Raw genomic sequence first — 14,730 nt, 5'->3', positions numbered from 1 at the left:
TGTCCAAAAATGTAATGGTGTACATAGTGTAGTCCAAAATTTGGACTATCGACTTTTTTAAGAGTGGCCGATATTCCAGATCCTTATCTGCTCCTTCTTTTGTTTATCCCTTCCTCATTATTTGGGGTCTGGCCTCCTCATTCTTCTGCGACAAGCTAATCTATTCCGGATTGTATTTCCATTCCTCCTTATAATTGTATTCGTCTTAGGTGTACCTATAAATAATTTGGTCAAAACGTCTGAACTTCTATTACATATAAGTAACTGAAACATAATATTTCTGACATTGACAAACTTTCAAAGATAGTTTTTTATCCGCAAAGAAACTGCGAGCTAAATCTATCAAAACATATAATAAAGTAAGCTTTGTCTACCAACCAAGGTAATCCGTTATGAGTACAGTTCTTAACAAAAGTCATGTTTTCCCAGAGTATTCCAATGCCGTAAAATTTCAGCGTAATCTGGTGCAGATGCGGTGCTGAGCGGATTCTGACGGTCACAGGTGGAGTAAGCAGATTTACCGCCTACTTGAATACGAGTATGGGATTGTATAAGTGGGGGTTTAGTCTCCATAGTAGTCTTTGTGACCGAGCATTTGTAAGTAGAGGAGAATAGATGGAAATGTTTTTTGAAAAATGCGGTTTAGTGAAGTATACAGTGTGGTGTTTTTTTTTGTTGTTTCTTATTTTTTGGTTCTTTGTTTACGTAGACGTAAATTTGTAGTATCCTTACAGTAGTTCAGTGCTTAGCGTTGTTTGTATTTGAATTTATTTTTCTACACTTTTCGGCTACCGTAGTGACTGCTATAAATGGTTTCTGGAAGAATGAAAGAATATAGAGTTGCTAATTTCCAGTATCTTCACCTTTTTTCCCAGATGTAGAACCATTATTGTTGTTACGTTATTGTGAATAGGTGTAATGACGCTTTATTCAAATACGAATCATCGCCACTTTTTAAAATAAAATAAAAACATTTTTCATAGATTATTTTCATATGATATAGGCAATTGCGCAAAGATCGAATAAAAACGCTGCAATTATAGTTTCGATTATAATGCCCAAGTACCTATAGCAAAAACGCTGAGTATTTTCATGTAAAACCTGTTTAAAAAGTTAACATTCGTTCGAATAGTTTCGTTTGAAATCAGCACACACCGCGCACCGACACAAGGCGGAATACTGACCTTAATTTTATTCAATTTGTAACTCTCGAACCCAAAACTTTCGTGATGCATGACTCGAACAGTAATTCGACTTTTATTGCTTTTACTCAGCCGGATATTCTGTAAAAGGTTCCCTTTTGTGGGAAAATAAAGAAATAGTCAAGAATGATTCTTTCAATTATATAAGCGTATTTTGATTCGCTAATAACTACAAATACGAGAATTTTATGATATGTGTATTTGTTTTCACGGTCTTTATAGATGCAGCGACCGTGAAAACTATTGTTTTCAATTGATAGAATGCAATAGTTTTGTCATTGAATAATGTTATTATATAAGCACATCTACGTCTTCTTGCAATATTCTAAGGTTGTGTGACGTCATGTAAGCTAACTAGGCAACTTACCTGTAAAAGGATATTAATGATGTAATTTTTACCGTCAGACTTGACTTTAACTTCGTATTTCGCTTAATCCAGTACCTACCTCAAATTATGCGAAGATCATCCCCGTAACTTTCAATAGTTTTTCTTCTTGCGAGTTTTATATTGAGTTAACGAACTAGCACATAGTAGAAAGCCAATTTCCTTTCATATAAATTAGAAGCTGGTAGCAGATATTTCAAACTGCGGGGTAGCCTTTATCGGGCTGCTGTCACAAGGCATAGCTGTAACGCGGTTCTTGGCTCTGGACCAAGCCTTGCCTGTCGCGCATTGCTTCCTCGCTGGCCTCTCTAATTTTTCAAAACAACATGGCAGTGCTCCAAGATGAATAACACGTTATTCTGATAGTGCATACATTTACAGATTTATGGCAGGCTTGTTAGTTGTGAGTCAAATTTCAAAGTTATGGAACATTGTGGTTACGCTCTTAGACATGAGACTTATGGTGGTCTGAATTAATGTTTTGCTGTAACTTATCAACTCAGTATTTGGTTCTATGTTAGGAGATGATTTTTTTTCTACGAAAGATTGCAACGCATTTCCGTACACCATAAAAACTCAGATGACGTAGCATGGCGGTTTAGGTTTGGTTAGTAAGAGTGTGACACTACCCGTTTTCTCCCCCTAAAGACGAGGTGTCCATGAGAAATCACCCATCTAAAAAAAAAGTTGATTCTTGTATATTTGAATAAGAATATACTACGACTAACAATGAAAGTATCTAAGCGGTTTACCGCCAGGCCCGCGTTTATAATAGCTCCCTGTCCGCTGCAGGCAAAGCGGTTCCAATTCAATAGATATAAACTGAGTAATTTTACAAAGAACTATTTCAATGGAATTTTTGTAGCCGCATTTCATTGAATGTTTAATGTTGCCTGCAAAGCCTGAACTGAAGTTTGACTACGCAAATGTTAAATGAAGTTTGAAATAGCTTTTACTGTTCCGTTCATGTTTTAGCGATTTATTCAAATGTTTTTTTGTTTGTCGATTCATATTTTTTATATTTAATGAATTAGCAATCGTTACATTTAAGAATATTACTGTATTTAAGTACAATTTGGAAAGAGCCTTTTATCACATCAAATTAAAAGCAAGACCAAAATGTGTAAAAAGTTTTTCAGGCACAAAAGGACATGAAATACATCTAGTCATTTACTTAAACTGCAAATGTATAAAGTTAGTTTAAATTCAGGAATTAGCACGAAACTGTTGTTTAGGCCACATTAAGCAGTTTTAGTTGTCCAAGTTGCATCATTATAACTGTTAGCTTACTTTGTTATATTACGTTGGAGACAATCTTTATAACAATTAACAATATTGTAAGAGCCGAGCTAAATTCTTAATGGTTTGTACACATAATGTTCGTGTATACGTACCTTGATAAATCTGTCTTGAACTACTTTATTTCACTTATAAAGTTCATAGCGCGAGTTTTAACAGTTTTAAGTAAACACCAAGTTAGGAACTCGTCTCAGTTACAAGTTTACGTGTACTAAACAAGTCTGGTCGTGTGTTAGAATACGATGCAAACTTTCGACCCGCGTGTACTGTCACTATTAGCGTTTTGAGACGCTCCCAACCAACGAACTTTCAACAAAGGGGAAGTTCCTCAATTTAAGATTCTTGTTATTGAGTGGTATAACATATGTAAAGGCAAGCCGTGTAATTTTATTTGAGTTTGATAAACTACGCGGTACTCTGTCCTTGTAATGATAACAGATGGCTGCACACTGGGTTTAGGTGGATTTACTTTGTAACTTCGAGGATGTATTATTTTCCTCGTTTGTAGACGGATTTGGAAAGGTTTTGCTAGGACGCTGACCGTGGTAACTCAATAAAAACAATTTTCTAAAGTAAATACTTTCTGTCTTTGTTATGACTTCGAATTCAGGAGGCTTTTTCGGAACGTTGAAATGCAATTATCTACAAATGAAAGGTTGGAATTCAAATTAGAGTACCGTCATTAGGATATTGTTTTTACCTAAAATTAATAAAAGATAAAATATTTGAAGTATAGTAAATGAACAAGTTGCTCATATGACATTAATTTTAACTTATTTTTATAAGTCAAACTAATAGAGATATGTTTAAAGGATAACCCTGTTTCTATGCCACTTCGAGCATTTCTTATGTGTTAATCCAAGGTGTCCGAAACCTTTATACAAAATTTCATCGAAATCAGTCCACCTGTTTGGGCGCAAAGAGATAACAAACAAATACACAAACAAACACACTCACATACTTTAATATTAGTGTGATTAGTGTTGTAATCATTAATCAGTTTTGCTACAGAACGTGACGTAGACCGAGTTTTTAGAAGTCTAGTTTTAGTTTTAATCTTTTTTTATTTAACCTTTTTGGGAGTTATGTAAATTCGTCTTAGGTATAAATTATTATTTAGGGAAGACCTAACATGGCAGGTTTTATTGTTTCAAATTCCATTGCACCACGAATTAACACTTTTGTACATAGGTTTAGGCTTGTTTTTATTATGATACCTACCTTAATATTTTACAAGTAATTTTATAAAAATTTGCAATCTTTACTAGATTCTAAAAAAAGCTGCAAGCAACAACTTATAATGTTTAAATATGCTAACAAAGTTCTCTCATTTGAAAATAAACCATATGACACCGTCATTTTTTTTAGGTCACCTAGACGACGCCTCATTTTACGTGACGTCGTGTAGCCTATAACAAGTGGACGGTCAAGAGGCATATACCGATACCTCTTTTGTCCAGTTGTTGTGTTTAGACGTTATGAAGGCACAGATGAACATTCATACCCACAAGTCAAAATCATAATCCCTCGTTATTGCTTCACCGTGTTCGTGTAAAAAGAGATGACATTGCTTACATAAGTCATACTTACATACGTCAACCTTTGCATGTGTGCAAGAACAAAGAAAGAAGTTATTCAATTAATTGATATTAATGCGTAAACTTAAACAAGTCGAAACCGAGCCCTACGAATCTCAGTTAAATAGTGTAATTGTTTACAGACAATCCTTTTGTTACACATTGACGGGCAGCACGCAATCAATTCTCGACTTTTGTCCGTATCCCATGGGGGTAACGAGCACCGTGCTGTGAATTTCCAACTAATTGCCCGAGGCATTGTTTGCGTACATACGGCCCACCTCTACATTCAAATTTGCGCATTCATACCGATTGATCCCATCTGACTTTTATATTAAAACCCTTTCTACTTTACGCATATGGTAGTACGCTGTATAAACTCGTTCGACGTAAAGGCTTTTAGGGAGAGTAAACATCATTGACGCATCGCGGGCGTAGGTTAAAAATGCCCGGGCGTTTTTGTCCCGGGCCTTTCATAACGTGCTGGTTTTATGTTCCGGATACGGCTTTATGTGCCTACTAGGCTGCAGTTAAAGTGAGAGTCAAGTTTATTATCGTATGGTCGATGACTTTTTTGTACGTGTTTAAATATTTTTTGCTGACATAAGGTAAAGTGCACTTTTAGTACAACTAACATTTTAAAGGCTTCGAATATCTAGTATGGTTTAAAGTTTTATATTAAATTTAGTACCTATTATAAATTTGAAATTAACAAAACCGCTGACATAGCCAGAGCACGCGAAACTAGTGGAACGTTGACCAGCACTTATGTGCAGGGCAGACACCGAACTTTATGTAGATTCTTGTCAACTTCAGCTATTAATGTGCTCCTCTTTAGGTCCTTTAAGAGAAAACTGTCAAATTCAGTTTTAAAACCCTCAAATTAGATTTAAACATGCTAAATTTTCTTTTGTTACTTCATATTTTTCCAGAAAACACAATTTTGCACGACAAATAGATATTAATTTCAATAATGGATCACAAAATGAAATTACTTAACACTTACATATTTTTTGTTTTCTTTATTCTCAAATAATTTTAAATTTGACAATACGACAAATATTGCAGCTTTGTGTTTCTTCTTCTAAGCAATCCGCAACTAAAACGATGAAAATTTACCGCTCAGCCGGTAAACGTTGAAAAATTAGTAGTACACAGTGTTTTAAAATGAATACTTAAGGTAATATTGCAACAAATACAGCTTAATAGTAGTCACTATTCAATACTGAACAAATATCTGCAGCTGACTTTAAAAAACTCATTAATAATGACATTTATGTTGCTACGTACTTCTTTTTACCGGCAAACAATCGTCTTAAATCACACAAAAACAACGGTTATAAAATGGATATTACATTTACACAACTCCCGCTAGTTGTGCTACTAGAAATTAGTCGAACAAGGGGATGTTTAATTTGAAATAAACATGCGTTCCGTACAAAAGAACACTAATTACGTCGCTTGTCAATTTGTAATTAATGTCTCGGAACTGCGCAGGGATGACATGGTAGAGGTTTAGTTAAAGATGCTAACACACTGGTCGCATGCTTGCAACCTTCGAGATCCATCTGACAGTATATGAAACCAAGATCATTATTAAAAAAAATACAGGTCAATATTATAATGAACTTAAATCTGTGAAAATAGGTGTTGATAAAATCCTTTGAAGTACCATAGTCCGATACGTCAAGAACTTTTGAAATATACCTATAGGTAGGTATTGTTGGAGATCAATTAATTATTATTTTAGAAAAACAATAGAATACAGATAAGCAAACCCGCGTGTAATAGCTTGTTATTATTTATACATTTATCAAATCGGCCATTACTGCTTATAACTTAAGTAATAATTTGCTTGAGAGACCGTGACAAAACGCGATTTAGTTCTACCATTGAAACTTGCTATAATGCCTCCTTTAAAGTCAATCAGTCTTGGTTTTTCTCACCCTACGAACGAGCATTCCAGCTCGACACGATGTCGGAACAAGCGAGACAGAAAGCCCCTCTGGTAAGTGTGACAATACATTATGATAGGTACCTAAGCTCTTACAGTTCACTAAAGCTAGTATAGTTCTTTGTCAGTTCGTATTTCATAGTTCAGATATGTTATTCAGATATTTCTGAAAATTACTGGTTCATAGAGTAGAGTAGTATCTAGAGTACTAAGAGAAGCATTTAATGAACAAGCTCCGTAGAAAACGAATATTCGCAAGTTATAATGCAGATGAGCATTTTGGTGGGCTGTCTGAAAAAAGCACATTAAGCACGTAAATACCTGCGGATGTGGAATAACTTTATGTAATGTCTGATTACGTTTAAGTCGGTGTGGCCCTTCAAACTAAAATTAAATGCTAAAATGAATGAAACTTAAATATTGTGTACAAGTTATTTTTCAAGTTTAAGACACTAAAATACTGTTCTGAATATAATATCTACTCAAAATGGAAGTATCGCTGATTTGTCCCTTTTCAAATTGATGTTGATTAGTACTTATAGTTATTTTATAACTTTTCAGTTGTTCCTCTTCGCTTTATTCATCACATGTCGAGCACGTGACGAGCCTGTATACAGACGACATTTGCCTGATGACCAAAGTTCGCTTAAGGCGCCTAAATCAGAAAATTCTAATGAAGCGGTTGATCCCACTGCTCTACGATATGGCTTTAATGCGGCAGCTGCAGCAGCAGCTAGTGCTAGTGCTGGTTTCGGATTTGACTCAGGCTTTCAAGGAGGTCTTGAAACTGGATTTAATGGTGGAATCGGAGCTAGTATAGAAACTGGTGGAGGCATTGATGGTCTCTTATCTAGTCTCTTGGAAAGTAGTATTGGTGGTGGATTAGAAACAAGTTTTGAAGGAGGTGTACAAGGAGGTGTACAAGGATGCTTACAAGGAAACTTACAAGGATGTGCTTACGAGGGTGTACATGGAGGTATACAGACAGGTGTACAAAGTGTAGTACAAGGAGGTATGCAAGGAGGTATACAAACAGGTATACAAACAGGTATACAAACAGGTGTACACAGTATAGTACAAGGAGGTGTGCAGGGAGTTGTACAGGGAGGTATGCAAGGAGTGGTACAAGGGGGTATGCAAGGAGTGGTACAAGGGGGTATGCAAGGATTAGTACAAGGAGGTATGCAAGGAGTAGTACAAGGGGGTATGCAAGGAGTGGTACAAGGAGGTATGCAAGGAGTAGTACAAGGGGGTATGCAAGGAGTGGTACAAGGGGGTATGCAAGGAGTGGTACAAGGAGGTATGCAAGGAGTGGTACAAGGAGGTATGCAAGGAGTAGTACAAGGGGGTATGCATGGAGGTGTGCATGGGGGTATGCATGGTGGCATACATGGAGGTATACAAGGTGGTATACAGGGGGGTATACAAGGTGGTATACAGGCAGGTATAAAGAAATTTAGAAAAAGAGGTAAAAGGAAACTGTTTCGCGGAGGTATACTAGCTGGAATACAGGGAGGTATACAGGGAGGCATACAGGGAGGTATACAGGGAGGCATACAGGGAGGTATGCAGGGAGGTATACAAGGAGGTATACAAGGTGCTATACAGGGCGGTATACAGGGCGGTATACAGGCTGGTTTACAGGGCGGTATACAGGGTGGTATACAGGGTGGTATACAGGGAGGTATTTATGGAGGTATGCAAGGAGGTGCTGAAATTGGCGGACAAGCTGCCGTGTATACCGGTGGTTATACCGGTCTGAACGGTGGTGGAGCCATTGTTGTGGATGGCGGTGGTTACACTGGAATTCAAGGTGGTGGTACTGCTTGTATCCAAAGTGGTTGTGCTGTGGGTATCCAAGGAGGGGTCTCCACTGGTGTGCAAAGTGGCAGTTATGCCGGTATCCAAAGTGGTGGAGTTACTACTATTAATGGTGGTGGTTACACCGGTATCCAAGGCGGTGGCTCTGCGTGTATCCAAGATAGTTGTTCTATGGGTATCCAAAATGGTGTATCCACCGGTATGCAAAGTGGTAGTTACGCCGGTGTGCAAAGTAGTAGCTACACCGGTGTGCAAAGTAGTAGTTACGCCGGTGTGCAAGGCGGTAGTTATACCGGTCTTCAAGGCGGTGGTTCCACCGGTGGTTATACCTGTATTCAAGGAAATTGTGGGATTTCGTCGGGTATAAGTGGTGGCGCATTAGAAGGGTATCGCACTGGATCTGCCAGTGCGTATTCTGGTGGTTCTGCTGCTATGTCTGGTGGTATCTCTACTTCTATGTCGAGTGAATCCTCCGCAGCTGTGTCAGGAGGAACCACCTTTGGAGTATACGGCGGTGGTTCCGCAGGCTCATTTGGCGGTGTTAGTGTAGAAGGCGGACTTGGAGCTGTGATAGTCAAGGAGCTGCTAACAGATGCTCTCCATGGTGGTGTTAGCAGTGATGTTTCAAGTAGTGCCTCTGCTGGCGCTAATTCTTACAGTTCTTACACTTACACGGGTTAAATTAATACGAATACGAAGGTTTATCAAGATCTCAATTTTGAATAAATACCGTATCTCTAATCAAACTATTCATATATAAAAATACTTTTCATTAAAAGTATTCAATCATGGAAAAAATGTACATGAATTACGTTTAAAACTGTAGATATTTTTACGAATACGAATTATGCAGTTTATATGGTGTAGGAGAAAATCAGATATGTTTTTGTTGTATAGTGAGCAAAAATAAATAACTATTTAAATGTTTTTTAATTTTAATCCATAAGCTGGCAGACTTAAAAATTATGTTGAAGATAGAAAATTAATTAATTAGTTGTTACATTATTGTACTACATCGTTTATAATAATTTACCTGTGTTCAAATATTATTTCTTCTTTCATATTATAAGCATGAACATCATGTTGTTCTAGAACCTTTTATACTCATGAAACATAAATATTATGTAACTAGTTAAGTTGTGATAGATATTAGACCTTAAATAATTGTATAGTAAAACGGTGGTAAAATTAAAAGTGTTTTATTGACCATGTTGAAGTTTCTTCAGTATAACATGTGACATAATGTCTACCATCTCTTCTGAAAGTAGCTATGGTTGTGAAAGCGTGACAGCGCAAAGCACAGCGTAGAGCGTCTTCTCTCTTCCACACCTTCTATAATATTACTTTTGACGTGGCGGTAGGTCTCTAACTGGGTTGCAAGGTCTTGGGATGAAATTATAAATACTTTTAAAATGCTTTGGTTGACAATACCCTTGATAATTGCCTATCAAAGATATAAGTGACTAATTTAAATAGTGACGTTTGTACGTGTGTACCTTTGTTACCCCTTCAACGTTTGGTTGGATCAAATTCGATTTTTCGAAATTTGGCATGGAGGTGAACAGCGGGTGATGTTTTTGCAGCTATTGCCGATATCCAAGCGGGCGAAGAAGCGAGCAACACCTAGTAGGTCTATGAAAATGACACAAACACGCGACAGACTAACATTGCCAGCATACATTCTGCAGTCTGATCTAGTTACATTTACATTAGTATAACTTAACTATTACCGAAACTTCATCGTAGTTTTATGGACAGCGTGCAGATCCTTCAAGTACAAATTTCAGATTGTCAATGTTCTGCATCCAAGTTCTGTCTGAAAATTGGTTGTCGGTCAAATCAAAGACCAATCAAACATCGAAAACTACGAGGGTGGGTTTCCGAACGGACCATGCCGCACTTACTGAAGTTTCAAAAGAGTCGACGGACTTGAACCTTGTTATAGATGCTGCATTGGGTATATCAAAATGCCGGGTGTATCAAATCGGATAGTTACTAGACAAAAAACGGAGGAGGTTGGTTTTCTTAAAAGTACGATGGTTACTTTTGCAGGGTAACACCGTTCTAAGGACATGCCTTTTTAATGGGTTAGCTGGAACCCACATACCTCCTCTTATGGATTGTCACATGATCATCAGTTAGCCTGCAGGCCCGAAAGCTGGGTTGATGGCTGGACTGACTGGCTGAGTACGAAAAAGGAAATCTTTGTCATGGTCGACCGCTTTAAAGGCGACGTGATTCACGTCAAAAAATTGCGACGATCAGGAATGTTTTGAAAGCAAAACGGAGTTTTTTTTCAGCAGTCACATCTAATACGAGGTAGCTAAATAATTTAAGAATAGGGGTGTTTAATATTTACTTAGGTAAATGAAGTAATTTAGCTGACGAGTTAAATAGTTTTATTGTTTTCATATCCTGTTACAAATTCCTATTATGACAGTATTTTGTGATCTTTATTAGTCGAAGTTTCTTCTTTTATATACGCTCATGGATAATTTTGCCGATTTAAATACTTTCAAATTGCTTGAGAGCAGCAGTAAATTCTAGTGTTAGTCAACTGTAAGCTTACTTACGGATTGTAAAGACGCTTCGTAGGATCTTTGTTTAAAGAAATTAGTCTCTCCTATAACACACTGACACATAGCTCAGTAACTATATAAATACGGTTTACAAATATTGACATCACATTTGGAGCATGTACAGAAAACATGTATGCAACACAAAAAGAACAAAATACTTGCCTTAGTGTATCACAAATACTTGTCCTATGCAGGGAAAGTGATCATCAGCGTGGTGACGCTTACTACTCAGCCCTTCGTGCAGTCATATCAAAACATTCATTTATATAGAACTAGCTTTTCGCTCGCGGCTTCACCCGCGTCGAGGTCGGTTATATCGCGTTTCCAAGAGAATTCTTCAAAAGTCCGGGATAAAAACTATCCTATGTTCTTTCTCAAGGTCGACTCTACCTCTACACCAAATTTCATAATCTGTTCAGTGGTTAAGACGTGAAAGCGTAACAGACAGACAGAATTACTTTCGCATTTATAATATTAGTAAGAATGTATAGAAGTAGTAGATTAGAAGAAAAGACAATTTTCGAGCCCTGAAACGAAAAGCTTATCTCGATGATGTTTTTAGCAGGACTTCCTCGGGTAGCTTCCAGCTTCAGCATGAGATCCGCTCTACGTGTGTAATGTCATAATATTGCATTGCCACACAATGCAAATATGCCGTTAAAATTTCATCTCGATCGGAAACCGTGAAGTGGATCAAACTCAACTTACAAGATTAAGACAGACAGGCAACAGACAGACAGACAAATAATAGACAGGCGAAACTTAATAAAAACTTAAAATAGAGGTGCTTACCAGGAAGGAGAAAACAACCATGTAAACGAATAGTTGCAATGACGATACGGCTTGACAGTGTGCTGCCTAGCAGATGTATAGGTAAGTAATCAGACCATCCTAACTTTTACTTTCTCTTTATTTGGTTATTTAGCCGACACAAAGGTTACCGAGAAATATTGATGTCTTTAATTCATTCTTAAATTGGTAACAAATGTAACCATGTTAATAACAGGGTCTGAAGGTTATCGAACAATAAAAGTCAAATGAGAACACAAATCACACATTTTAATTAGTTTGTTCGACGCAACAATGCCTTAACATCATTTGATTGAGACAATTTTATCGATAGTGCGCAATTCTCCAAACCATAAGAAGATTGTTCGTTTGTTTGATTCAGGAAAATAATAGAGTCATGTCTTTTTACCGATGTTTACTAGGATAGATTCATTGAATAAATTATTAAAACAAGATACTTCTTAAATCCGAAATGTTTCTTTGTCTCCAATAACTGTCATATACATTACTTGTTAAATACAGTAAATTCGCATCGTACACCACCCACTTTGATTTTTGTGTCTATATGTAGCAAATATAATTTCATAAAAAGTTTTTTGTTTAACTGTAATAACCACACTACACTCCAGAAATGTTTTCTAGTAATCACAACATACCTATGTTAATACTTGTACAACAACTGAACGGTTTTTGAGTGGAAACTTGAGTAAGCATGTGAATCAGGTTAAATATGTTTTGTACAAGAAAAGTCACGCCCAAAAACTAGTTAGAACAATCTCGGTATTGTATTTTCAAAATTGTTTGCGTAAAACACAAAATAAATTATTGTAATCAGAACTAATCAGCTCTTATCACTTGTAAATTAAGTAATAATTTTATCGAAAACCTGTAACAAATAGCAATTAATTTCTAGCATTTATATTTGCTAATGCCGTCATAAAACAAGGCAGTTTCGGTTGTCCTCACCATACGCCGTACAGCTTGGAACAACACAGGACCACAAAAATGAACACATACAATTTGGTGAGTTTAAAGTTCTCATAATAAAAACGTTGCTTAAATTTCCTCGTAAAAATGGTGTATATTAATAGAAATGTTAAAAAATACATAATATAATATATTAATACCTGGATAAAGAAGGCTCGGGATTGAAAACTCTGCCAGAAAATGGGAGGGATAGACTTAACGGATTTTGGTAGCAACCTGGCGTGATGACGATGTGATCCTGTGACATAAATGTTAAGATTTGTTTCATGAAATAAAAAAGGAGGTTTTTTTAAATACCTGACACTAAAATAAAAATTAAATGCCGGGGATAAATCTACTAATTAACAAAAGTAAATAATTATCTTCTATGTACATGTTATCATATACTTACGCATTATTAAATGGTATTGACAAACCACATTCCTAGTTAAAACAAAATACTCAAAGTGTTTACACTATGGTTGTGTCTCAGTTTTTTCATAAATAAAAGTTAAGAAGCTTTAGAGAATCAATAATTTTTTAGTGATATTTTTTTAAATAATGAGTTTCTGGTAAATCTTGTATCTCGTTTTACAGTTGGTATTCTTCGCGCTAGTCATCACATGTCGAGCTGGTGTGGTGGCAGAAAACAGGCGCCTAGATGCAGATAACTTAGGCGAGGCAGCTTCAGTTGCCAGAACTGGCATCGGTGGTTTTGCTGGAGGCGAGGCTGCCAGTTACGTAAGCAGCGAAGCTGCAGCGGCTGCAAATGCTGCAAGTTACGCTGGTGGCTATGCTGGTGGAGTGGCTGGCGGTTATGCAGGAGGGGCCGCTAACGGATATGCGACCGGAGCGATGGAAGGCTGGGGTGGAGCAGGAGCTGGTGCTGCTGCTGGTGCTGCCGCTGGAGCTGCCGCTGGTGGTTATGCTGGCGGGATGGCTGGTGGTTATGCTGGAGCTGGTGCCGCTGGTTACGCCGGTGCAGGTGCGGCTGGTTACGCTGGTGCAGGTGCGGCTGGTTATGCTGGTGCAGATGCTGCTGGTTATGCTGGGGCTCTAAGTGGAGGTTACGCCAATGCAGGTGGTTATGCAGCTGCTGATGCTAGCAGTTACGCTGCAGCAAACGGTTACGCCAATGCTGATTTTGGTGGTTACGCTAATGGTTATGCTAATGCTAATGCAGCTGCAGCGGCAAATAGTTATGCAGCAGCAAACGGTTATGCCAATGCTGATTTTGGTGGTTACGCTAATGGTTATGCTAATGCTAATGCAGCTGCAGCGGCAAACAGTTATGCAGCAGCAAACGGTTATGCCAATGCAGATTTTGGTGGTTACGCTAACGGTTATGCTAATGCTAATGCAGCTGCAGCAGCCAACGGTTATGCCAATGCTGATTTTGGAGGTTACGCTAATGGTTATGCCAATGCAAATGCCATGGGCTATGCAAATGCAGATGCCGCTGGTTATGCTAATGCCATAGGTGGAGGTTACGCCAATGTAGGAGCAGCTGGTTACGCTGGGGCTGATGTTGCAGGCTACGGTTATACTGGTGCTGGAGCAGGTGGTTATGCTGGTGCAGGTGCAGCTGGTTATGCTGGTGCTGGAGCCGGCGGTTATGCTGGTGCCGGTGCTGCTGGTTACGCCGGCGCTGGTGCCGCTGGGTATGCTGGAGCTGGTGCAGCAGGGTATGCTGGAGCTGGAGCAGCAGGCTATGCTGGTGCGGGTGCTGGTGGATATGCTGGCGCAGGAGCGGGCGGTTACGCCGGTGCTGGAGCGGCTGGGTATGCCGGTGCTGGTGCCGCTGGATATGCTGGTGCTGGTGCCGCTGGGTATGCTGGCGCTGGCGCTGGTGGCTATGCCGGTGCCGGCGCAGCAGGTTACGCTGGTGCAGGTGCAGCTGGTTATGCAGGTGCGGGTGCTGGTGGCTATGCCGGAGCTGGTGCTGGTGGATATGCTGGCGCTGGTGCCGCTGGATATGCTGGAGCTGGTGCGGCCGGCTATGCTGGCGCTGGTGCAGGCGCCGCCGGCTATGCCGGTGCGGGTGCAGCTGGTTACGCTGGAGCTGGTGCAGCTGGTTACGCAGATGCTCTTGGTTATGTGTAAGGTTAAATTTCGATCTAGTAAAAGATAATTTGAGATTGTTTTCCACAAATCAGAA

The 14,730-nt window shown here is 38.6% G+C and overlaps 2 protein-coding genes across 2 annotated transcripts in view; both read left to right on the top strand.

The window, feature by feature from the left end:
- Positions 1-9,240, top strand: part of LOC113496990 (uncharacterized transmembrane protein DDB_G0289901-like) — a 66,779-nt gene extending 57,539 nt beyond the window's left edge. Inside the window, exon 2 of the mRNA XM_026876416.1 lies at positions 6,979-9,240. Within this exon, the coding sequence (XP_026732217.1) occupies positions 6,979-8,919 (1,941 nt within the window). The 3' untranslated portion in view covers positions 8,920-9,240. The remainder of the gene's footprint in view (positions 1-6,978) is intronic.
- Positions 9,241-12,600: 3,360 nt separating this feature from the next.
- LOC113496998 (glycine-rich cell wall structural protein-like) lies at positions 12,601-14,730 on the top strand. The gene is made up of 2 exons (XM_026876428.1): positions 12,601-12,629; positions 13,170-14,730. The coding sequence occupies exons 1-2, from the start codon at positions 12,612-12,614 to the stop codon at positions 14,673-14,675; spliced, it is 1,524 nt and encodes a 507-aa protein (XP_026732229.1). The 5' UTR covers positions 12,601-12,611; the 3' UTR covers positions 14,676-14,730.

The sequence above is a fragment of the Trichoplusia ni genome, chromosome 1 (assembly GCF_003590095.1).
Source record: "Trichoplusia ni isolate ovarian cell line Hi5 chromosome 1, tn1, whole genome shotgun sequence".
Taxonomy (NCBI): Eukaryota; Metazoa; Arthropoda; class Insecta; order Lepidoptera; family Noctuidae; genus Trichoplusia; species Trichoplusia ni.
Note: the sequence above shows the minus strand (reverse complement) of the source record. Positions and strands in the feature narration are given on the sequence as shown.